This window comes from Aethalodelphis obliquidens, unplaced genomic scaffold (assembly GCF_003676395.1).
Source record: "Aethalodelphis obliquidens isolate GAN/ISIS:26980383/991018 unplaced genomic scaffold, ASM367639v1 scaffold28, whole genome shotgun sequence".
NCBI classification, from domain to species: Eukaryota; Metazoa; Chordata; class Mammalia; order Artiodactyla; family Delphinidae; genus Aethalodelphis; species Aethalodelphis obliquidens.
The window spans coordinates 13,781,336-13,807,744 of NW_020837972.1; the positions used below are offsets into that span (position 1 = coordinate 13,781,336).

Consider the following 26,409-nt stretch of genomic DNA (forward strand, 5'->3'; position numbering starts at 1 on the left):
CCTAGAATGGTTCCTGGCACGTGGCAGATGCTTCATAAATATTTATGGGATGAATGAGTAAATTTCATGTAATTCTCATACCCTCCTCCCAGTGAAGCTATTGTTATTCCCATTGTACAGTTGAGAAAAATGAGGTTCAGACATACAAAGACATATCCACCTGGAAAATGTCTTCTCAGGCTCCAGGGCTCAATTAAAAAGCCACCTCCTCCTGGAAGCCTTCCCTGGCCTGCGATTGTATTCCTATAAGCACTTCCGTAGTTCTTCCTACTTGCCTTTGTTATTACAGCATTTCATCGCATAACATTATATTATAGGTTGTTTTCAGTCAATGACTCACTCCTTTTACTTATTCATTTGTCAGCTTCATACTGAACACTTGTTTTGTGCCAGGCAATGTTCTATAACAGTGTTTCTCAAGAGCGTTTTTGGGGAATTACCTGCTTCAGAATCAACAGGAGCCCTTGTTAAAATGCAGAGTCCCAGGTTCCACATATGAACTACCAGGTTAGACTGTCTGAGACTAGGACCCAGGGATCTGCATAATAAAGGAGAAGACTTGCTCTTATACAGGTGCAGAGTCAACTAAGGACATGGCCTCTGTCCTTAGGGCATTAACAGTCTGGTGGACTGTCTGCCTTTCTCATTAACCCAGCACTACTCAAGGTCCATCATTCATTCAGGACCTAGGCCACAACCTTGTATAAAGCGGTGGAATTTGTGGAATGAATATATAAATGCACTCATTCAAAAATGTTTATTGAGTATCTTCTGTGTTCTGGATACTATCATAGACATAGGATGCAGCAGCAAACCAACAGACAGCATCTCTCTCCTCATGAAACTCACAAAATGAACAAGTAACTAAATAAGGCAGCTCTGATTCGCTTTGTTGCGCAGGTCTGAGCCTCTGCTCTGCCCTCAGGTCCTACGTGGCCTGCCTCCTGATGATGTCCCCAGCTCCCCCCCATAGTATGCATCCCTCATTCCCTCTGCTCCAGCCACAAGGTCCCCTTTCAGTCCCTCTGACTCCCATCATCCCTCCTGCTACAGGGCCTTTACATATGCAATCCCCTCTACCTGAAATGGCTTTCCCTCCCTTTTTCCTGTGGGTGTTGACTATTATATATGCTAGCTCAGTTGTTGCCTCCTCAGAGAAGTCTTCCCTGACTCCTTTCTCTGTCATCTCTTTCTATCACAGGCCCTCTGAGCACCAGCATCACTGCTTCATGTTACATGTTACACATGTTACAGCCACAGTCATACATCTGCATGACTGATTAATGTCTGCATCCCCTGCTAAACTGAGCTCCATGAGGTCAGGGGCTGAGTCTGTTTTGTCAGTGACTTTATTCCCAGCACCTTTCTCAGGGCATGGCACAGTAAATATGTGATGAATGAAGAAATGAGTGGTAGAAATCCTGACACGTGGCTCCTCTGTGCCTACAGCACCCACGTATATGTGCGTGTGACAAAATTAAACCATTGGAAGAATGATTGAAGGTTGTAGAAGACAAAGGGTCTGACCTTTCCCCTCTTCCCAAGGCTGAAGACAAAATGTCAAGGTACCCTATAGTAACATGCAGTATGAATGGTAAAGGGCCCAGCCATGGGATGTGAGTGGCCTAGATACCAATCTGTTTTGTGTACTTGTTAGCTGTGTGGTATTGGGCAAGTCATTTCTGCCCATGAGCCTCAGTATCCTCATCTGCAGAATGGGTTGATGTACCTACTTCACAGGGTCATTAGGAGGTTTAATACATGGTACTGTTTATGGAGCGCTAACCATGTGCTCGGTTCCCCCTTAAAATAACACTATGAAGAAGGCACTATTAATAATATCAACCCCGAGCTCTACCCACCACCAGTCCCACCCATCAGGAAACTTACACAAACCTCTTAGATATCCTCATCCACCAGAGGGCAGAGAGCAGAAGCAAGAAGAACTACAATCCTGCAGCCTGTGGAAATCAAAAAATACCTAGAGACAAATGACACTGAAAACATGACGATCCAAAACCTATGGGATGCAGCAAAAGCAGTTGTAAGAGGGAAGTTTATAGCAATACAAGCCTACCTCAAGAAATAAGAAAAATCTCAAATAAAGAATCTAACCTTACACTTAAAGGAATTAGAGAAAGAAGAACAAACAAAACCCAAAGTTAGCAGAAGGAAAGAAGTCATAAAGATCAGAGCAGAAATAAATGAAATGGAAACAAAGAAAACAATAGCAAAAATCAATAAAACTAAAAGCTGCTTCTTTGAGAAGATAAACAAAATTGATAAACAATTAGCCAGACTCATCAAGAAGAAGAGGGAGAGGACTCAAATCAAAATTAGAAATGAAAAAGGAGAAGTTACAACAGACACTGCAGAAATACAAAGCATCCTAAGAGACTACTACAAGCAACAGAATGCCAATAAAATGGACAACCTGGAAGAAATGGACAAATCCTTAGAAAGGTATAACCTTCCAAGACTGAACCAGGAAGAAACAGAAAATATGAACAGACCAATCACAAGTAATGAAATTGAAACTATGATTAAAAATCTTCCAACAAACAAAAGTCCAGGACCAGATGGCTTCACAGGACAATTCTGTCAAACATTTAGAGAGGAGCTAACACCCATCCTTCTCAAACTGTTCCCAAAAATTGCAGAGGAAGGAACACTCCCAAACTCATTCTGTGAGCCCACCATCACCCTGATACCAAAACCAGACAAAGATACTACAAAAAAAGAAAATTACAGACCAATATCACTGATGAATATAGATGCAAAAATTCTCAACAAAATACTAGGAAACAGAATCCAACAACACATTAAAAGGATCATACACCATGATCAAGTGGGATTTATCCCAGAGATGCAAGGATTCTTCAATATATGCAAATCAATCAATGTGATACACCATATTAACAAATTGAAGAATAAAAACCATATGATCATCTCAATAGATGCAGAAAAAGCTTTTGACAAAATTCAACACCCATTTATGGTAAAAACTCTCCGGAAAGTGGGCATAGGGGGACCCTACCTCAACATAATAAAGGCCATATATGACAAGCGCACAGCAAACATCATTCTCAATGGTGAAAAACTGAAAGCATTTCCTCTAAGATCAGGAACAAGACAAGTATGTCCACTCTCACCACTACTATTCAAGGTAGTTTTGGAAGTCCTAGCCACGGCAATCAGAGGAGAAAAAGAAAGAAAAGGAATACAAATTGCAAAAGAAGAAATAAAACCGTCACTGTTTGCAGATGACATGATACTATACATAGAGAATCCTAAAGATGCCACCAGAAAACTACTAGAGCTAATCAATGAATTTGATAAAGTTGCAGGATACAAAATTAATGCACAGAAATCTCTTGCATTCCTATACAGTAATGATGAAAAATCTGAAAGAGAAATCAAGGAAACACTCCCATTTACCATTGCAATGAAAAGAATAAATACCTAGGAGTAAACCTACCTAGGGAGACAAAAGACCTGTGTGCAGAAAACTATAAGACACTGATGAAAGAAATTAAAGATGATACCAACAGACGTAGAGATATACCATGTTCTTGGATTGGAAGAATCAATATTGTGAAAATGACTATACTACCCAAAGCAATCTACAGATGCAATGCAATCCCTATCAAATTACCAATGGCATTTTTTTATGGAACTAGAACAAAAAAATCTTAAAAATCTGTATGGAGACACAAAAGACCCCGAATAGCCAAAGCAGTCTTGAGGGAAAAAACGGAGCTGGAGGAATCAGACTCCCTGACTTCAGACTACACTACAAAGCTACAGTAATCAAGACAATGTGGTACTGGCCCAAAAACAGAAACATAGACCAATGGAACAAGATAGAAAGCCCAGAGATAAACCCACTCACCTATGGTCAATTAATAGAATTGCAGCACTATTTACAATAGACATGTCATGGAAGCAACCTAAATGCCCATTGACAGATGAATGGATAAAGAAGAAGTGGTACATATATACAATGGAATATTACTCAGCCATAAAAAGAGACGGAATTGGGTCATTTGTAGAGACGTGGATGGATCTAGAGACTGTCATACAGAGTGAAGTGAGTGAGAAAGAGAAAAACAAATATAGTATATTAACACATGTATGTGGAACCTAGAAAAATCGTACAGCTGAAACGGTTTACAGGGGAGAAGTTGAGACACAGCTGTAGAGAACAAACGTCTGGACACCAAGGGGGGAAAGCTGCGGGGGGGGGGGCGGGGATGGTGGTGTGCTGCATTGGGCGATTGGGATTGACATGTATATACTGATGTGTATAAAATTGATGACTAATTAGAACCTGCTGCATAATAATATAAAAAATAAAATAATATCATCCCCATTTTATTTATTTATTTTTAATTGAAGTATAGTTGACTTACAATATTGTGTTAGTTTCAGGCATACAACAGAGTGATTCATATATACATGAATACACATATATGCACATATACATCTATATAATACATATATATACATATATACACATATATATATATCTAGATTCTTTTTTTTTTTTTTTATGTTTTGCAGTACGGGGGCCTCTCACTGCTGTGGCCTCTCCTGTTGCGGAGCACAGACTCCAGATGCACAGGCTCAGCGGCCATGACTCATGGGCCCAGCCTCTCCACGGCACGTTGGATCTTCCCAGATTGGGGCACGAACCCGTGTCCCCTGCATTGGCAGGCGGACTCTCAACCACTGCGCCACCTGAGAAGCCCATCTAGATTCTTTTTTCCAATTCTTTTCCATTATAGTTTATTACAAGATATTGAATATAGTTCCCTGTGCTATACAGTAAATCCTTGTCGTTTATCTGTTTTATATATGGTAATGTGCATGTGTTAATCCCATACTCCCAATTATCCCTCCCCCACCCTTCCACTTAGGTAACCATGAGTTTGTTTTCTATGTCTGTGAGTCTGTTTCTGTTTTGTAAATAAGTTCATTTGCACTCTTTTTTTAGATTCCACATGTAAGTGATATCATATATTTGTCTTTCTCTGTCTGACTTACTTCACTTAGTATGATAATCTCTAGGTCCATCCATGTTGCCGCAGAGGGCATTATTTCATTATTTTTATGGCTGAGTAATATTCCATCGTATATGTATACCACATCTTTATCCATTCATCTGTTGGATGGACTTCTTTATCCATTCATCTGATGGACGCTTATGTTGCTTCCATGTCTTGACTGTTTTATATAGTGCTTCTGTGAATATTAGGGTGCATGTACCTTTTTGAATTAGAGCTTTCGTCTTTTCCAGGTATATGCCCAGGATTGCTGGATCATATAGTAGCTCTATTTTTAGGGTTTTTTTTAAGGAACCTCTATACTGTTTTCCATAGTGGCTGTACCAATTTACATTCCCACCAGCAGTGCAGGGAGGTTTCCTTTTCTCCACATCCTCTCCAGCGTTTATTATTTGCAGACTTTTTGATGATGGCCATTCTGACCCGTGTGAGGTGATACCTCACTGCAGTTTTGATTTGCATTAACATCATCCCCATTTTATAGCCAAGGAGACTGAGGTCCAAGGACACACAGGTAGTGAGTGGTAGAGCCAGGGCTGAAGGCAGTCTGCCTCTAGAGCCTGATTGTTTAATCACTGTGGTATACTGTCAGGTGACCTCGGCATATCTTGTCCTGTTCAGTAAAGTACTTAGCAAAGCACCTAATACATACAAGCACTCACTAAATGGGGTCTTCTCTTCTAATTGTCTCCTTGGCTTGAGCTGGAGGTCAGAGAGGAATTCCCTGGCATTTATTCATGGCCTGGCTCAGCCCAGGAGACAAGGTTAAGGACTAAGCAGTGAACCTCAGCCTTTGAGATGCTCGACACGCTCCTGTCAGTCTCTTGCCCACATCGAAAGGCATTTTGATACACATCTTTATTACCAATATGAAAGAGACCCTTTTGTGCCTGGAGATTCGTGTTCAGAGCCTGGCTTTCCTGCTGTATTTACTGGTGACCCGGAGCAGAGCATTTAACCCTTTCCTGTTCAGCACTTCTGTGATCCTTTCCACATTTTCCATCATCTCAGCAGATATTTATTTGGTGACTGTTGCATGCACAGCACAATGCTTGGCATCCTGGGGGATGCCAAAGAAATGGGAGATGCAGCCCCTGCCCTCCAGGACAGTATAGTCTTACAGAGTGGGCTTTGAATTCACATAGACCCGGTTTGAATCTCAGCTGTATTATTGACCAGGTAAGTGACTTCAGATGAGTGTTTAACCTCACAATACCTCAGTTTCCTCAGCTGTAAAATAAAGATGATATTAACATCTTCTTCAAAGGCTTGTTGTGTGCTAACGTGTATATGTACCATGCTCAGTACAAAGACTGATTGAATGAAATTGATAAATAAATGTTATTCATTAGGATGCTGATGATGGTGATAACGATGATGGTGATGATTATGATGGTGATAATAGTGGTGATGGTGATGATGGTGATGACGATAGAGATGATGACGGTGATGGTGATAATAGTGATAGTGGTGATAATTATGATGACAGTGATGATGGTGATGATGGTAATGAGTGATGATGATGACGGTATGATAGTGATGGTGATGATGGTGGTGATGATTGTGACCATGCAGCAGACACTGAATTAAGTCCCAATTTGTTCATACCAGATGTATGAAAAACCCTTACATGGGTTCAGACAGACCTGGGTTCAATTCTGAGCTCCACCATGTTTTTGGCTGTGTGATCTTGGGCTGGGCTCTTAACCATTCTAAGCTTTAAAATATTGATAAAATATTGCATAAAATATTGATGACTGTCCCTGACATACGCACTTGTCTCACATGTGGATGGTGATATGAGAGAACACCAAGCAGAGAGGCTGGTACCCAATAGATGCTCATTATATGGTATTTTTTTTTTGTCCCTTTTCTTTCCTTCCTCATAGAATTCCTCATTAAATCCCATGAAGTAGCATAGTCCCAAGAAAAGAGTTTGGGGCCTGAAATCTCTTTGCTTTGGCATCAAAACTTTTTTCTTCAACTAAGAGAAATCTTAGAGTAGCTTAAGGAAAAAGTGGGGTTTGTTAAAAGCCCACAGTGCTGACTCAGGAAGCTTACAGGGAACAGATGTAGCCTGGCCTTCCATGGCCCTCGAACCGTAAGCCAGAAAAGGTCTGGAACTAAGGCAAATTCATATTCTCTGTCTCTGTCTGTCTGTCTGTCTCTCTTTCTCCCTCAGTAGCCGCAGACCTGGAGGAGAACCCTCTCTCTCCAGACTCCTTCTGTGCTTCTTCAGTCACATGTGGAAGGCGGCACCCATCTGGCTCTTGAATTTGCATGTCCTCGGTTGAAACAGCCAGCAGAGACTAGCTCCTTTAGTTCCATCCCAGGTTTCTGAGAGGGAAAATCTGATTGGTCTGGTTTGGGTGATGTTTCCTCTACGTTCCAACCACCATTGGCTGGGAACTTTGGAGCGGGGGAAGGGGTTCCAGATAGGATAACTATAGCTCTCAAGGGTTTAACTGGGGTGTGGAGTGAGGAATATTTTTAGAGAAGGAGGACAAACACGACAAGCTGCCTACACAGCTTGGCTAAGATTTATCACACACTTCCCATGATCCAGGCACCGGGCTAAGAACTTCATATGTGTTTTATTATTTAATCTTCCCAGTAGCTCGCTGAATTAGGTCCTGCTCCAATCCTCATTTCATAAATGGGGAAACTGAGGCTCAGAGCAGTGTGGCAATGTGCCCCAAGTCATGTGGGTGGGGCTGGCAGAGGCTTCAACCAGCCTCCCCTCACGCTGCAGTCTCCCCTGGGAGCTGCTTTCAGATTGCCGTGCTCCTGCTGTCTGAATCTTAGAGGACAAGAGGCTCCATCCCTTGGTGAAACTCTGACTGCCTGATGATGATTGTTATAAAGTTAGAGCACCTGAATTTTGATCACGCAGCATTAGCTATGCTGGTCATATCCTGTATTCCAGATCTGTGTTGAGAAATGCAATTTGTAGCATCCCAGGTGGAAAATTTCTGATTCTTTCTGACGGAGGATGCCAAGGAGAATTGGTCTCTATCCTGGTGGAAACATAAACATCAATTCTGAGAATGAAGGGGGCGGGGTGGGAAATAAGGTCCTGGAAACTGATAGAAAGCTGGCTGTTTGGCATCTTGAAATTAACCAGGGCTCTCCCTGTTGCTGGCTTCTTGAGCTCTGGTTACAGGTTTCTGAGACACATTTTTAATCCTCTTTTCATTTCATTTGACCTGGAAAAGAATATAGATTGTTAGGTGCTCAGGCTGTAGGATTTACACACAGGGAGAATTGACCTGATGGGGGCTGGTGTGGATTTCACTCACTAACCACAAAGTTTCATGCACAGATGATGGACATGTCCAGGACATTGGCTGGCACACAGTGGGCACTCAGTACATGTCTGTTTTCTTCCTTTCTTTTCCTTCAGAGCAAATCTCACGCTAAGTTTAAGAGGTTATTTGTTGCTACTGCCAGCTAGCAGAGGGCGCTATCAATATAACTGATGCCAATTGAAGACAGACCATTCTAGGAAGGAGGAAGTAGTATAGTATAATGGAATATTGCACAGCATGGTAAATATATTGATTGTTAAGGTCTCCAGGTGCACGTTCTTCCGAGTATTCAGCAGCCAGATATTAAACACCTACGTGTTCTTGACCCTGGGCTAGATGCTAATAAGGATGTAATAAACCAAATTACTCTCTACCCCCACCATAGCGAAGCAGAGCCTATAGTTTACCAGATTAAGGGAGACAAGAGCAATCAGAGACGTAAAGTAATAGCTATCATTTATTAAGGACTCACCACGTACCCAACATTGTGCTAAGTGCTTTTCATATATTATCTCACTTAAGCCATCAACTCCAGAAAGTAGGCATTTTACAGAAGAGGAAACTGAGGCTTAGAAAAAGAGGTTAAGTAAATACATTCTGAATGGCAGAATGAGGATTTAAACACAGATATATGTAGCTTCAAAGTCCATGTGTTTACAGTGGTTTAGACAAGTAGTTTAGCCAACGGAGAGCTGTGACTCTTGGGAATAATGGCAGTGACTGTTCTTTCATCTTGGCGCTTCAAGAACCCCCTGGGCATTTGGTGTTCAGGTTAAACTACGTGCCTCTTGGCAAGCTGATTTAGGTTGCTGTGTGGTGGTCTCAGGTCTGTAGGGACATGTGTGAAGCAGGGAAGTGAGGACACACACACGCGCGCGTACACACACACACACACACACAAACACACACACACACACACACACACACCTTTTTTAGGTCCTGCAGAGTAAGAGGAACAAGGGTAGATGCTTAAAGAGAAAGATGGTCTTATGCACTCCACTCCCCCAATAAACATACTCTGATGCACCCCATCCCAAACATTTGCACGTGAAATGAATATTTAGAAACCTGAATAATGCTTCACATTCGTCTGGATATTAGTTATCCATCTGTTTATTTATACCAAGTTTATTCCCCCAAGTATTCAACGTGGCTTACAAGGATGCACAAACTGTAGCAGAATAAAATAAATGAAAATTAAGATAAGTAAGACAAAGGAGGGAAAAAACCAAGAAAAATAATTTGGATTCTTTAAAGACATTAATGCATGAATTATAAGGGGAGTAGTGCCATCCTGGTCTGTAAGCTTCCTGCAGCCAGTGCAAAGAGGGAAACGTGTCCGTTACAGAATGCATATGGTTCATAAGGCAAGAAAGTCTGGTGGCTCAGGAGAGACACATCCATTATTGATCCCAAGATTAGAAAGGCATTTTTTCCCTCCTGGAGCCTCATAGGGAAGACGGTGTATAAAGTAATGAACAATACCCTCAACAGTGTTCTTATAGTAAATGTGATTTTATTTGACTGTTTCATATTATGTCCTACTAAAGTACAGTTCGGGAAAGTAAGAGGATCCTAGAGAGAGGAGGCAATATGAGATGCAAGTAGCCTGCTCATGATGTCTTAGGATGCTATTAGGATCACGTTGTTAGGGACCTAAAGAAGAACCATCTAAGGGGATTATTATAATTGTGAGGACTGCACAGGTAGTGTGATCATCTAGGTCAGGGAAGGAAAGTGGGTTTAATCCTGCATGGCACTCCCAATCAATTAGTAGTGACTTTCTTCAGTCGATGGGATGAGAAGCATTTGAAGCTATGTCTGGGGTGAAAGTATGCTATAATTGATTAGTAATGTCTGCTATGAGTGAGTGGCATCATTTATGCTAGGAATTTGTTGTTGGCATTTGTGCTAGGACTGTTGTTGGTGCTGGTAAAGGATCCTAGCTCTGAAGGAGGTCATAAGTCATGACCTTGGGCACTATAGCCCCTTGCTTCTTGAGAGTTTTATTTCTAATAGCTATTATGCAGATGGGTATCTCTTAATTTGATATTCTTCCTAAATTAGCTAAATGTAATGTTCCCTGAAGCACTAAAGAAGAGTCAGCAAAAACATCCTTGTGTCCACATCCCATTTTGCCTTCAACTGTCTGGGGCCACAAGAGAAACCTTGAGTCACTGAACTTCATCTTCTCACAACACAGAGCTGGGAGAGGGGTGGTCAGCAGAGTACTCTGGGAAAGGGAAGTGGCTTGAGGAGAACTGGCTGTTTTGCGTGTTTCTGGAGCTCTGATGTCTCCAAATTGGGAGGAGCTCTTCATTTTCCAGGGGTTTTGCCCCAGCCACAGCGGATTCCTGTTGTAGGGACAGCTTCTGGAGAACTTCAGCGTCACAGGTTTTCAGAATTGTACAGTCATGACTGACAGGAAGGTCCCCTGCCTTTATCAAATCATTTCCCATAACAACAACCAGGAAAGAAAACCATGCTATTCAATACCAAAAGCTAGCAGAAAGGAATGCCGAATCATGGGTATACATTTTTCTATCGTTTTCTATTCCATTCTCTTCTATTCCATTCTATTCTCTTCATTCAACAAACACTTCCCAATCATCTACCATATGCCAGGGTATTTATGTTTGTTGAAGATACAAACATGAATATCTTCTCTAAGCCCCAAGTGCTCAGAGCCTAATGGAGTAAACAGTAGCATATATATGGGGTAGACATATGGCATATAATTCCAGTGCAGAATGGCTGGTGCTATAGTAAGAGTATATTCAGAATACAAAGGGGAGAATAATGAAAAATAATAACAGTTGTCATTTACTGAACACTACTTACTTTGTGCCAGGCACTGTGGAGTGATTATATATGTTTAGCTTATTGAGTGTTTATAACAACCTATGAGATAGGTAGGCATTATTGTCCTGATTCCACAGATGAAGAAATTGGCTTATGGTTGGAGGTGCCCAAAATACCAGGCTCAGAGCCAGGATTTGAAGATAAACTATCTTTAGATACTATGCTGGAACAGACATAGGATAACCACTGTAGACATTCTTGTTCACAAAGCTGAAGATGTGAGGCACACAGGAGTCACTGGTCCATAGCAATTCTGAAATCCAGCTGGGCACAGATTGACAGTTCCTTGATTCAGTCTCAAGTCCAGGGAATAATTCTCCACGGCTCTTGACTCCAAATTCTAGACTCTTGGTTCTACCCTCTTAGTCATCCTTCCTTTTATATAAAAGGTGGTGTGCATTTATACTGAATAGTTTTCTCAGCCTGCTTCCTGCTTGTAGAAATTTGATCATCTGAATATCTCTTTTTGCTTTGTACCCTTTCTGTCCCTTTCATTTCAAGATCACATTTGTTTCTTCAGATATAATTCTATTAGAAACTTTGTGTGTCTTCAGTGAATCTCATCTAGTTTAACCCCCTAACCCATATGCACAAACTACTGTGCTACACTGCAAAGTGAACAGCTTTGCCTGGAAGGGCAAAGCTGTCAGGGAAGCTTATTCTGTCCTTTTGTGATACCCGGAGCAGTTGCAGCCATCTTACAACCATGAGGGGAGGGAGAAGAGAATTGCAGAGAAGTTGATCCAGGATCCTTATGTGGTTGATTCACTGAAACAACACTGGAGCTATTTATCCCTCTGCTTCTTTTTCATGAGGGGGGGAAAAAAAAAACCCTGTTTTAAAAAGCCCAAACAGGATTCAGCACAAAGCATTTTGATTACTTACACTGTCCTTTTATTTTTCCTGGCTTGGCATGCCCTGCCTACCTGACCTTCTCTTGCCCAGCTCATTTCTCTTTGCCCTACAAGACTCAGATCCACCCTTTCCCTGACTCCTTTTGCCCTTCTTCACCCCCAGGTAGGTGAGGGACCCTTTCTCTGGGCTCCCACAGATCCTGTGCTCACTTCTCTTATAGCACGTATCACAGTACGTTAGCACCTCAGATCCTTTCTGTAGAAAGCCAGGGTTGAAATAAATAATAGTCACTTCATGGTACCATAATTAGGAGATTGCATATCTGTATAATCTTATCTGACCCATAGACTTGGTTGTATCTTTTCATCTTTGTTCCAAAACCCACTGTCTGACACATGGAAGGACCTTAACATGCCTTTCAAATGAAAGAATGAATGAGGAAGGTGCTTACACCAACTTCTTCCAGAACCAAGACATAAGCTTTCTCTGTTATTGTCCACACACCTGGAAAGAAAGAAGGGGCCTGGGTTTCTGATGGCTGACTTAAAAAGTATCTAACCATCTATCTCTGGACATCTTGTAGTGTAATAAAAACAAACACCTGTCTGTCCTGTTACTTGAAACCAGACACATTCTGAGCTGAAACAGAAGTGTGCTCTTTTTCTTTCTTACATACGATAAGTAAATGTTCACCGTAGGGGGGGAAAAACAAACAAACAACTTATAGCTATGTAAAAAAAGAGCACCTGGACAAAACTGACTGCAGTTGAGGCAGAAGCCTGTCCTCACCAAGTTTGGCCTTTTAGCCATTATTCATGGCAGAAGGAAGATTTGTGGGTCCAAGCTTAGAGGTCAAGTGGGATGGTTAAAATAGAGGACCCTGGAGCCAGACTAATGGGGTTCAATTCCTGACTCTGCCACACACACTTGGGTACAGGGCTTAACCCCTGTAGCTTCCATCTCCTCCTCTAAAACAGGGATCCCAGTAGTGCTTACCTCATAGTGTTCAGTGGAATAATTATATAAGATGGTGTGTGTAAAATGCTTGGCCTGTAGTAAGGATGCAATAAATATTTGCTCTTATTATTAGCAATTGACGTGTATCTGATAATGAGATAAATGCTGTAGGACGCTCCCTTGAACAGAGATTTCTGTTGGGAGATGCTGCACACCATAGCCCCTTCTTGAAGATTCATAACGTCCATTAAAGGCTCTGAGAACTCCTGGGGTAGACTTGTTTCTCTCTCTATCTTTTTAGATATGTAACACATTAACAGCTTGAAGAAACAGTGTTGGTAAGATGCTGTAGATCCATGCTACTCAAAGTACCATTGACATCACTTGGGAGCTTGTTAGAAATGCAGTCTCAGGACTTAGCCAAGACCTGCAGAATCAGAATCTGCATTCCCACAAGATCTCCAGGGAATTCATGTGCATATTACAGAGTGAGAGGCCCTAGATTAGAAAACATGTTTGTGAGGGATACATGAGGCATATGAGCCAGAGTCTCTATCCTCAAGAGGGCTCCAAGAGAGGGCAGACAGCGGAATCAAGAAGAACTACTATCCTGCAGCCTCTGGAATGAAAACCACATTCACAGAAAGAGAGACAAGATGAAAAGGCAGAGGGCTATGTACCAGATGAAGGAACAAGATAAAACCCCAGAAAAACAACTAAATGAAGTGGAGATAGGCAACCTTCCAGAAAAAGAATTCAGAATAATGATAGTGAAGATGATCCAGGACCTCGGAAAAGAATGGAGGCAAAGATCGAGAAGACGCAGGAAATGTTTAACAAAGACCTAGAAGAATTAAAGAACAAACAAACAGAGATGAACAATACAATAACTGAAATGAAAACTACACTAGAAGGAATCAATAGCAGAATAACTGAGGCAGAAGAACGGATAAGTGACCTGGAAGACAGAATGGTGGAATTCACTGCTGTGGAACAGAATAAAGAAAAAAGAATGAAAAGAAATGAAGACAGCCTAAGAGACCTCTGGGACAACATTAAACGCAACAACATTCGCATTATAGGGGTCCCAGAAGGAGAAGAGAGAGAGAAAGGACCCGGGAAAATATTTGAAGAGATTATAGTCAAAAACTTCCCTAACATGGGAAAGGAAATAGCCACCCAAGTCCAGGAAGTGCAGTGAGACCCATACAGTATAAACCCAAGGAGAAACACACCAAGACACATAGTAATCAAATTGGCAAAAATTAAAGAAAAAGAAAAATTATTGAAAGCAGCAAGGGAAAAATGACAACTAACATACAAGGGAACTCCCATAAGGTTAACAGCTGATTTCTCAGCAGAAACTCTACACGCCGGAAGGGAGTGGCATGGTATACTTAAAGTGATGAAAGGGAAGAACGTACAACCAAGAATACTCTACCCAGCAAGGATCTCATTCAGATTCAATGGAGAAATCAAAAGCTTTACAGACAAGCAAATGCTAAGAGAATTCAGCACCACCAGACCAGCTCCTCAACAAATGCTAAAGGAACTTCTCTAAGTGGGAAACACAAGGGAAGAAAAGGACCTACAAAAACAAACCCAAAACCTTAAGAAAATGGTCATAAGAATATACATATCGATAATTACCTTAAACGTGAATGGATTAAATGCTCCAGCCAAAAGACACAGGCTTGCCGAATGCATACCAAAACAAGACCCATATATATGCTGTCCATAAGAGACCCACTTCAGACCTACGGACACATACAGACTGAAAGTGAAGGGATGGAAAAGCATATTCCATTGCAAATGGAAATCAAAAGAAAGCTGGAGTAGCAATACTCATATCAGATAAAATAGACTTTGAAATAAAGAATGTTACAAGAGACAAGGACGGACACTACATAATGATCAAGGGATCGAGCCAAGAAGAAGATATAACAATTATAAACATATACACTCCCAACATAGGAACACCTCAATACATAAGGCAACTGCTAACAGCTATAAAAGAGGAAATCGACAGTAACACAATAATAGTGGGGGACTTTAACACCTCACTTACACCAATGGACAAATCATCCAAACAGAAAATTACTAAGGAAACACAAAATTTAAATGGCATAATAGACCAGATATATTTAATTGGTATTTATAGGACATTCCATCCAAAAACAGCAGATGACACTTTCTTCTCAAGTGTGCACGGAACATTCTCCAGGATAGATCACACCTTGGGTCACAAATCAAGCCTCAGTAAATTTAAGAAAATTGAAAACATATCAAGCATCTTTTCACACCACAACGCTGTGAGATTATAAATCAATTACAGGGAAAAAAACATAAAAAACACAAATACATGGAAGCTAAACAATACATTACTAAATAACCAAGAGATCACTGAATAAATCAAAGAGGAAATCAAAAAATACCTAGAGACAAATGACAAAGAAAACACGATGATCCAAAACCTACGGGATGCAGCAAAAGCAGTTGTAAGAGGCAATTTTATAGCAATACAAGCCTACCTCAAGAAACAAGAAAAATCTCAAATAAAGAATCTAACCTTACACCTAAAGGAACTAGAGAAAGAAGAACAAACAAAACCCAAAGTTAGCAGAAGGAAAGAAATCATAAAGATCAGAGCAGAAATAAATGAAATGGAAACAAAGAAAACAATAGCAAAGATCAATAAAACTAAAGCTGGTTCTTTGAGAAGATAAACAAAATTGTTAAACCATTAGCCAGACTCATCAAGAAAAAGAGGGAGAGGACTCAAATCAATAAAATTAGAAATGAAAAAGGAGAAGTTACAACAGACACTGCAGAAATACAAAGCATCCTAAGAGACTACTACAAGCAACAGAATGCCAATAAAATGGACAACCTGGAAGAAATGGACAAATTCTTAGAAAAGTATAACCTTCCAAGACAGAACCAGGAAGAAATAGAAAATATGAACAGACCAATCACAAGTAATGAAATTGAAACTGTGATTAAAAATCTTCCAACAAACAAAAGTCCAGGACCAGATGGCTTCACAGGACAATTCTGTCAAACATTTAGAGAAGAGCTAACACCCATCCTTCTCAGGCTCTTCCAAAAAATTGCAGAGAAAGGAATACTCCCAAACTCATTCTATGAGCCCACCATCACCCTGATACTAAAACCAGACAAAGATACTGCAAAAAATGAAAATTACAGACCAATATCACTGATGAATATAGATGTAAAAATCCTTTACAAAATACTAGCAAACAGAATCCAACAACACATTAAAAGGATCATACACCATGATCAAGTGGGATTTATCCCAGGGATGCAAGGATTCTTCAATATACACAAATCAATCAATGTGATAAACCATATTAACAAATTGAAGAATAAAAACCATATGATCATCTCAATAGATGCAGAAAAAGCTTTTGACAAAATTCAACACCCATTTATGGTAAAAACTCTCCGGAAAGTGGGCATAGAGGGAAACTACCTCAACATAATAAAGGCCATATATGACAAGCCCACAGCAAACATCATTCTCAATGGTGAAAAACTTAAAGCATTTCCTCTAAGATCAGGAACAAGACAAGGATGTCCACTCTCACCACTGTTATTCAACATAGTTTTGGAAGTCCTAACCACGGCAATCAGAGGAGAAAAAGAAATAAAAGGAATACAAATTGGAAAAGAAGAAGTAAAACTGTCACTGTTTGCAGATGACATGATTCTATACATAGAGAATCCTAAAGATGCCACCAGAAAACTACTAGAGCTAATCAATGAATTTGGTAAAGTTGCAGGACAGAAAATTAATGCACAGAAATCTCTTGCATTGCTATACACTAATGATGAAAAATCTGAAAGAGAAATTAAGGTAACACTCCCATTTACCATTGCAATGAAAAGAATAAAATACCTAGGAGTAAACTTACCTAGGGAGACGAAAGACCTATATGCAGAAAACTATAAGACACTGATGAAAGAAATTAAAGATGATACCAACAGACGTAGAGATATACCATGTTCTTGGATTGGAAGAATCAATATTGTGAAAATGACTGTACTACCCAAAACAATCTACAGATCCAATGCAATCCCTATCAAATTGCCAGTGGCATTTTTTACGGAACTAGAACAAAAAATCTTAAAATTTGTATGGAGACACAAAAGACCCCGAATAGCCAAAGCAATCTTGAGGGGAAAAAAAGGAGCTGGAGGAATCAGACTCCCTGTCTTCAGACTATACTACAAAGCTACAGTAATCAAGACAATATGGTACTGGCACAAACACAGAAATATAGATCAATGAAACAGTATAGAAAGTCCAGAGATAAACCCACACACATATGGTCAACTAATCTATGCCAAAGGAGGCAAGGATATACAATGGAGAAAAGACAGTCTCTTCAATAAGTAGTGCTGGGAAAACTGGACAGCTACATGTAAAAGAATGAAATTAGAACACTCCCTAACACCATATACAAAAATAAACTCAAAATGGATTCAAGACCTAAATGTAAGACTGGACACTATAAAACTCGTAGAGGAAAACATAGGAAGAACACTCTTTGACATAAATCACAGCAAAATCTTTTTGATCCACCATCTAGAGTAATGGAAATAAAAACAAAAATAAACAAATGCAACCTACTGAAACTTAAAAGCTTTTGCACAGCAAAGGAAACCATAAACAAGACGAAAAGACAACCCTCAGAATGGGAGAAGATATTTTCAAACGAATTAACAGACAAAGGATTAATCTCCAAAATATATAAACAGCTCATGCAGCTCAATATCAAAAAAACAAGCAACCCAATCCAAAAATGGGCAGAAGACCTAAATAGACATTTCTCCAAAGAAGACATACAGATGGCCAAGAGGCACATGAAAAGCTGCTCAACATCACTGATTATTAGAGAAATGCAAGTCAAAGCCACAGTGAGGTATCACGTCACACCAGTTAGAATGGGCGTCATCAGAAAATCTACAAACAACAAATGCTGGAGAGGGTGTGGAGAAAAGGGAACCCTCTTGCACTGTTGGTGGGAATGTAAATTGATACAGCCACTATGGAGAACAGTATGGAGGTTCCTTAAAAAACTAAAACTGGAATTACCATATTACCCAGCAATCCCACTACTGGGCATATACCCAGAGAAAACCATAATTCAAAAAGACACATGCACCCCAATGTTCATTGCAGCACTATTTACAATAGCCAGGTCATGGAAGCAACCTAAATGCCCATCGACAGACAAATGGATAAAGAAGAAGTGGTACATATATACAATGGAATATTACTCCATAAAAAGGAATGAAATTGGGTCATTTGTGGAGATGTGGATGAATCTAGAGACTGTCATACAGAGTGAAGTAAGTCAGAAAGAGAAAAACAAATATGGAATATTAATGTATATATGTGGAATCTAGAAAAATGGTACAGATGCACCTGTTTGCAGGGCAGAAACTGAGACACAGATGCAGAGAACAAACGTATGGACACCAAGTGGGAAAGTGGTGGTGGGGGATGGTGGTGGTGCTGTGATGAATTGGGAGATTGGGATTGATATATATATATATACTAATATGTATAAAATGGATAACTAATAAGAACGTGCTGTATAAAAAAATAAAAATCAAAAAAAAGAAAACAAACTCATAGATACAGAGAAAAAAATGAGTGATTGCCAGAGGGGAGGGCATGGGGACTGGGAGAAATAGGTAAAGGAGAATGAGGGGTAAAAACCTACAGTTATAAAATAAATAAGGCATGGGGTTTTAATTTTAAAAAAAAAAAAAAAGAGGGCTCCCAGATCTCACGTACTAGAAACCAGTAAGGTGTAAAGTGGAAAAAGGAGGCTAGACTGTTTGCTGCAGACTGTGAATGTCATAGGCATATAGAGATGGGAAAAAGAGTATGTAGGTTGCAAAGGTCTAGGAGGGCTTCCTGGAGGAGGTGAACTAGAGCTGTAAATCAGAGGACAGGGATGGTGAGAAGGGGTAGAGAGTGCACTGTGAATTTGAAGAGGAATACAAGGAAAGATACTTCTGGTCCAGTGTAGACTCACAGAATTGGAGAGGTTCACCCTGACCTCAGCTCCCTTGAGAGGAAGCCTCTGCTCTGCCCTCTCAACAAGTCAGCTAACTTAGGACCTTCCTAAATTGGCCCTTTTGGCCGTAGGGGCCCTTAAATACATGTCCTGGAGCTGTAAACCTCATAGCTCCAAAGCCTCCACTTTGCTGAGCACACTAAAGCCCTTTGGTGCCAAGACACCCCTGCCCCTGGACTGACCCTCTTTCTCCAGGTCCCTGCTGTCACAGGCACCAGTGTGTGGTTTTCATCATAACAACATTTAGCCTTTATTGAGCATCTGCTATGTGCAGATTTACATTTACATTTTACATTTACATTTTATCTCTGATCTGCACAATGGCCCTGGAGGTCTTATTTATTCATGAGTATAGCTCAGCCTTTAAGTTTCCCAGCCCCTCTGACCAATGCTGAGGAAATTGGGGCAAAGTCCCTTCCTTTGGGGCATCCCCGTCTACTTCTTTTAGCAACACTGAGTTCTCCTTTTTCAGAGCTCTCCAGGGCACTGTCCCCTTTTAACACTGTGTCAGGCTCAGCAGTGATTAAACTTGGGACTGATTGGTTTTGGTGCTTAGTATCTGTGACCTCATCGCTACTCCCTTCTGGGTAAAAGAATAGTGAGTTTTTAGAAGCCTCCTAAAGGTCATTAATTTGCATCAGTTTAGTAGGAACTGGGTACTTAAAACCCCTTTAAAGGATTATTTGCAAGAGCTGTTTTCATTAGCTTGCTGGGTTTAGGTTTCTGTTAAATAATGCCCTGGGTAGTGAGTTGGAGAAGGACTTTATAGTCTGTGGGAAAGGCGTTAATCAAGGGAACTGGTGCAGACAGAGTTGGATTAAGAAGCAGGTAATCAGAGAAGTGGTCCAGTTTCAAGATGGGCTAAAACATCACTGGAAATAGAATAAGATGGAGAAAATTGTGTTGGTCAGAACATCTCTCAGAAAGATTCCAGTGGTTAGAAGGAACACTTGGCTGAGTTGCTTTGATGGGCATCGGCTCGCTGCCATGACAATGGAAACTCACTCAATTGCCTTGTAGGTGAGTGAGGTCTCATTACCTGAGGGACTTTGCCCCGTGGGCTAAACAAGCTGCGGGCTGAAGCTGAGTTCCCTGGGTGATAGAGGAGAGGCTCCAGTGATGTAGGTAGGGCTTTTTATAAACCTGTTAGGTTTGTTCATTCACTCACTTATTTGTTGCATTAATCAATCATTCAATCTTATATTCAATAAATATTTATCCAGCTCCTACTTTGTGCCATGTACCTTTCTAGATGCTGGGGATGAAACAATGACCATAACAGACAAGATTCCTGTCCCTCAGGAACACCCTAGTCGGGGTGTGGGAAGATGATAAACAAATAAATGGACAGGGCAATTTCAGGTTGCACTGAGGGGTGGGCTGGCCAGTGGCCTTTGAGCTGGCTCTTTATGGACTAGCTGTCCAAACAGAGATGAAGATGAGTCTCTGGGCCAATCAGGCCCTGTCTCTTGGGAATTTGAACTGTAGACACAGGCAAGGTTGGTCACTTAGTAGCTGCAGGAAGAAAACATTCCAACCCTCCCCTGTCTAGTCTGCCATAGTCCATTACAATAACAACTTCTACCGACCGTTCTAGGAGTACCAGGGAGGGTGTCAGTCCATCCCTCCTCCTCCTTTTCTCACTCTACCAGCGGGGTGAATAGATGATCTGCTGGTGAAGCTGGGAACAGGTCTGAGTGTGGCCAGCTCGGTCTCTCTGTCAAGCTCTGGTTTCAGAGTTGTTCAGAACGTCTGTTCTCAGCTCCTGCCCCTCTGCAGTGAGATGACCTGTACTCTCACCTCCGTCAGGTCTCTTCTTGGTCAGCAGGTGTGGGCCAGGCTGGCTGGAGAGCAGACTCTTTGCTGAGGGAAGAATCAAGGTCTAGACTGGGGGGGGGGGGGAAGGAGCGGAATTCTTGCCTCTTGTCACAAGTCTACACTGTGCTCCGAAGTGCAGCTTTACCACCCCCAAAGTTGATGTCTTCATCCCATTTTGACTCCTATGACTATTTCTCAACTGGAACAGAATCCACGGGGAAAGAGATGTTACTGGAAACTCAGAGACCTCAGTGGAACCAGAAAGTTGTACAAAGAGAGGCAATACAGAGGGAGCAGGTGAGCTGTATGAGCGATAGATCTCTAGAGGGAAGACACAAAAGCACCCTGCAGCTCTCGGAGGATGACAAGATAACCCATTCACTAGGGCTGTTCTCGGAATCTGAGGCACCTTCCTATTCCCCACTTATGCTCCTGCCTTGGTACAGTCTGCCTGGCTGGTGGTTCTGCAGTTCCTTAGAGACGCCCGTCTTTGTTCCTGCAGGTACATCCTTGAAACAGGCTGCCTTGCTTGTGTTTGCTTGAGTGAGTTCTTGGCAACTGGAAGAACCTAACTAATGCGGAATGAAAAGGCTCAATATACAACCTTCCTCCATCCTGAGAGATTCAATATGCTTTAACCAGCAAACACTTTTGTGAAGCCATAGCATATGCCAGGTCCTAAGCTAGATCTTGAGAATAATAAGACCTAATATTTATAGTGTTTTCTATTTTTCAGGCACTTTCCCAGGTGCAACTTAGCTCATCTTATCCTCGTAATAAAATTCCATAAATAAAAATATTTTCATTTATAGAAGGGAAGGTGGAGGCACAGAGAGTTTAAGTAACATGCTCCAGATCTCATGGCTAGCGGGGATTACCTGTCAGTCTGGATTCCCCCAGAAGCAGCCCCTGAGATAAGAACTTGAGTGCAAGTTGAGGAGCGAAGGTGACGGAGTGGAGGAGTGAGACAAGAAAGGGAAGGCAGCTACTCAAAGGTGCCTAATCGGCTATAATTGTTAGTTTTAAGTGTCAGCTTGGCTGGGCTAAGGGAGGCCCAGAGTTGAACGTGGACTGGATCACACCACCGGCTCTCTTGGGTCTCCAGCTTGTAGAGGGCAGATCATAATTACACGAGCCTATTCCTATAATAAATATCCTTATGTAGATATAGATATAGATTGATATAGATCTATAGTCTATTGATAGACTATCTATATATATAATATTGAAAAATCTACATCTATATCTATCTGTCCTGCTGGTTCTGTTTCTCTGGAGAACCCTGACTAATACATCAAGACAGCTACCACTCCACTGTGTGATAAGAGTCTGCACTTCCTCACGTAGCTCACTGTGGGGGTAGCAGGTAGGAACCCGACTTCCTTCCCACCAGATGCCCAGTTCAGAGTTTGCCGGAGTGGGAGGGAGCACTGGGCAGGGAGAGCTGGATTCCGCTGGGGTAGGTAGTGGCTCCGGGAGGCTTCTTGGAGGAGAAGACCATGGAGGTGAGCCCTGAAGGATGACCAGGACGTGCTGGGAAGTGGGAAAGGTGTACAGAAAAATATCCCAGCCGAGGCAGAGACGTAAGGAGGAGCACGGTAGTGTTTGGGGAGCAGAGTGTGGCTGGTGAGGTTGAAATGCAGGTTTGCGCCGGAGCGCACAGAATCACTGCAGCAGCAGTGCTGCGTATCTTAACTGAGGACTTACTCTCTGCCAGGATTGCCAACAGATAATCTGCCTTCTTCCCTCCTGGCGATCTCCAGCGGCAGGCCATCCTCTAATTCCCATTTTGCAGATGCAGGTGAGGCTCAACGGGACACTGATGTCTGAGGTCGTGCAGCTAACAAGTGACACGGCCACAATTTGACCCCTGTGCTGACCTCTGAGCTCACTTTCTTTCTCTTAACGCTGTGTTGCTCTCTCGAAGGGCCTTGTAGTTCATGAAAGAGATCTGAGCGTAGCTTTCTCGAGCAGGGCACTAATCCGAGAGACTTTTCAGAGATGGGCCAACAAGCCAAGGTGACCAAGTGAGTGTCTTGAGGATGGGTGACCCCAAGGTTGATAGGCATTTTCAGCACAGAGAGAGGAAAAGGATATGGGATTCAGAATTAGACCCACCTATAACATGTACGATATATATATAATATATTTTTAAAATGCTGTCTTAACCCAGTTTTGAGGCCCTGTCTAGAGGCTTGTTAGTTCCTCTTCTTGAGCAGCTGATCATGGGGCTCTCACACTCTGGGGTCACAGTGCACCTGCCCTAATCATGCCAGAGCAAGTACCGGCCAGTCCACAGGGAGCCCCAGAGACCCAGGTAGCCCCGCTGTGCTTGCCGTCCATAAGGTGCCCCTGCAGTAGCTCCAACTCGATGCTACCCTGCCCCCAGTGCAAAGCCCTGGGAGGCCCTGTGTGGTGGCCTTCTCTCATTTGGAGCTGTCAGTGACAAAGACTTCTGCCCTTCCTCTATTTGAGTGTCAGCGTGTTGTGTCCTGCCATTAAAAGAATGTTTAAATCGTATACAGTATCCCCTGGGCCTGGATTCCTGGTTCTGCCACTTAATCACCGAGTGACCCTGGGAAAGTCGCTTCACCAGTCTGAGTGTGTGTTGTCCTCCATGCAGCAGGATGACTAATGCATGCCCTGAGTGGACCAAGGAGAGGAATAGATGAAATAACATAGAGTCTCTAGCATGCCTCAACTCTTTTGGTTTTCACAAAGGGGCATTTTAGGCCTTAGAAAGCAGGGCTGGGGAAGTGTTTTGGGCTGGGAGTTTGGTGGGAGTAGGGAGACTTCCCAGTGACCTGGAAATCCTAGAATGAAAATATCATCTGTTTCATCCACTGGGTCAACTCCTGCTTTGTAAATCCCAGTAAATGAGATTCTCCGAGTGGGTGGGGGGAGTCTTGGGAGGCTCAGGGGAGACCCTTAGATAAACAAATCAACAATTTGTGCTGCGCGTGTATGTTGCCTTTTTGGCACCTGTGCACCTATTTCCTATCAGCCCGCAGATTCCAGAACACAACGAAGTATGCCTGTTCAACTTCAGAGATGTTTATGCTACAGGGCAGGAAGCCCAACGCGTCCAAACGGCTCGAGGGGGGAGAAAGACGACAAATAACAGCGTGGAGCCCTCCACACCCATCCCGGCTTACTGTCTCCTTCCCCCACACAAACTGTAGAGGGAGAGCCCTGAGACCATCAAGAGGAAAAACAGCCTGTTTTCCGTGCACGGCAGGGACGGTGATGCGTCCGGATTCAGCTAGTTTGCAAACTGTCTGGGATCTTATATCTAAATTATGTTCCTCAAAATGTAATAAATGAGGTTTAATAGAATGCACTCAGGCGGCACTGATGAAATCTGTCATGGAAAACATTACGGTTTCATTGTTTTTATACAACCTTCTTGGGACCCGCTTCTTATTATTTCCGCGCCTCCCCCTTTCCCTCCCATTTGCAGGTTTTTAAGTTTTGAGCTTAGCCGTGGAGTCCGGCGAAGCCCCCTGGAGAGTGATTCCCTCTCTCCCTCCTCCATTACTTGCGGCAGGGAGGAGCTGGATGCTTTGATCTAACCCTTGCTGGGATTAAACAAAGTAGTAAACAGTTTTAATACTTTTATTTAAAAACTTATTTATTTATTTATTTTTGGCTGTGTTGGGTCTTCGTTGCTGCGCGCGGGCATTATCTAGTCGCGGCGAGCGGGGGCTATTCTTCGTTGTGTTGCGCAGTCTTCTCATTGCGGTGGCTTCTCTTGTTGCGGAGCACGGCTCTAGGCACACAGGCTTCAGTAATTGTGGCACGCGGGCTCAGTAGTTGTGGCGCACGGGCTAAGTTGCTCCGCAGCATGTGGGATCTTCCCAGACCAGGGCTCGAACCGGTGCCCGCTGCATTGGCAGGCGGATTCTTAACCATGGCGCCACCAGGGAAGTCCCTTTTTTTTGTTTTAACTCGTAAACTGTTGTTTTAAAAAATAGTTGGTTTCAGACGAAAAATTTCTGTATTCAGTTTGTCATCTGTACCTAGAAAGCCACAGTAGTCCTTCTTCCCCAGGGAATGATGTCGGATATTTCACTGATGTACAACCAGCCGCCAAGGTTATGGAAATCCTGTGCTAGAAGGGAGAGGGGAGATGATCTCAGCTGCAGAGAAGTGCCTGCTCTCTCCTGGGCTCCGTGCTCACAGCTTTACCTGATGTTTAATCTTTAGGACAACCCTATGAGGTAGGTCCTCTAATTGTCCAAGTTATTGAAAAAGAAACTGGGGCTCAGAGAGGTTTAGTTACTTCCTCAAGTCACACAGCACCAGGTGGTGGAGGCAGGATTTGAGCTGATGTCACTCTGAACTATTCAGAGCCCATAGGCTTGGCTCCTTTACAACACTGCCTCCTGCTGTCTTATCTTACAGATAGGGAAACTGAGGTTCAGGAAAGTAGAGCATGGGTCATGGTTAACAGCCCAGGTTCTAGAGGTCAAATTCATGCTGTTTCACCTTGAGCAAATTACTTACCCCGTCTGAGCCTCAAATTTTGCATTTATGAAATGAGTTATTGTGACAAATTGGACAGAATAGATATAGTGTGCCTGGTACATACCTGTCACAAAGTAAGTGCTCAATAAATATTAATTTTAAAAAGCATTAAAGAACTGGCTCAAGGGTTAGTTAGAATTGCGAGTGGCTGCAAGTAACTGAGACCTGACACATCTGTCAGGGGTTTTATTTGGCCCGTGAAATAAGAGGCTTGCTGTCAGCTGCTCAAGATTTTATCCACAAGAACTTCCTCAGGGACACAGGCTCCCTCTGTCTTCCTGCTCTACTACTCTCCATTCTCATAGTGTGGCTTTCTTCCTCATGGTTACACGATGCTGCTGCTGCACCTTCAAGCATCTTTTTCATGACCTTGGCAACAGGAAGGAACATGGCAAGCCCTTTCTCTCTCTCTCTTTTTTTTAAACATCTTTATTGGAGTATAATTGCTTTACAACGTTGTGTTGGTTTCTGCTGTATAACAAAGTGAACCAGCTATATGTATACATATATCCCCATATCCCCTCCTTCTTTTGTCTCCCTCCCACCCTCCCTATCCCACCCCTCTAGGTGGTCACAAAGCACCAAGCTGATCTCCCTGTACGATGCAGCTGCTTCCCACTAGCTATCTGTTTTACATTTGGTAGTGTATATATGTCAATGCTACTCTCTCACTTCATCCCAGCTTACCCTTCCCCCTCCCAGTGTCCTCAAGTCCATTCTCTACATCTGCGTCTTTATTCCTGTCCTGCACCTAGGTTCATCAGAACCATTTTTTTTAGATTCCATATATATGTGTTAGCATACGGTACTTGTTTTTCTCTTTCTGACTTACTTCACTCTGTATGACAGTCTCTAGGTCCATCCACCTCGCTACAAATAACTCAATTTAGTTTCTTTTTATCG

The 26,409-nt window shown here is 42.2% G+C and overlaps 1 protein-coding gene across 2 annotated transcripts in view; it reads left to right on the forward strand.

Moving 5' to 3' along the window:
* The window catches only part of SUDS3 (SIN3A corepressor complex component SDS3), a 301,932-nt gene that overhangs the window by 267,499 nt on the left and 8,024 nt on the right, over positions 1-26,409 (forward strand). The window contains exon 15 of one of the 2 annotated variants that reach the window (XM_027124723.1): positions 23,984-24,313. The exons of the other annotated variant lie outside the window; for it this stretch is intronic. Coding sequence (XP_026980524.1) covers positions 23,984-24,303 — 320 coding nt within the window. The 3' untranslated portion in view covers positions 24,304-24,313. Of the gene's footprint in view, positions 1-23,983; positions 24,314-26,409 lie in introns of those variants that run through there. 2 annotated transcript variants of the gene reach the window in all.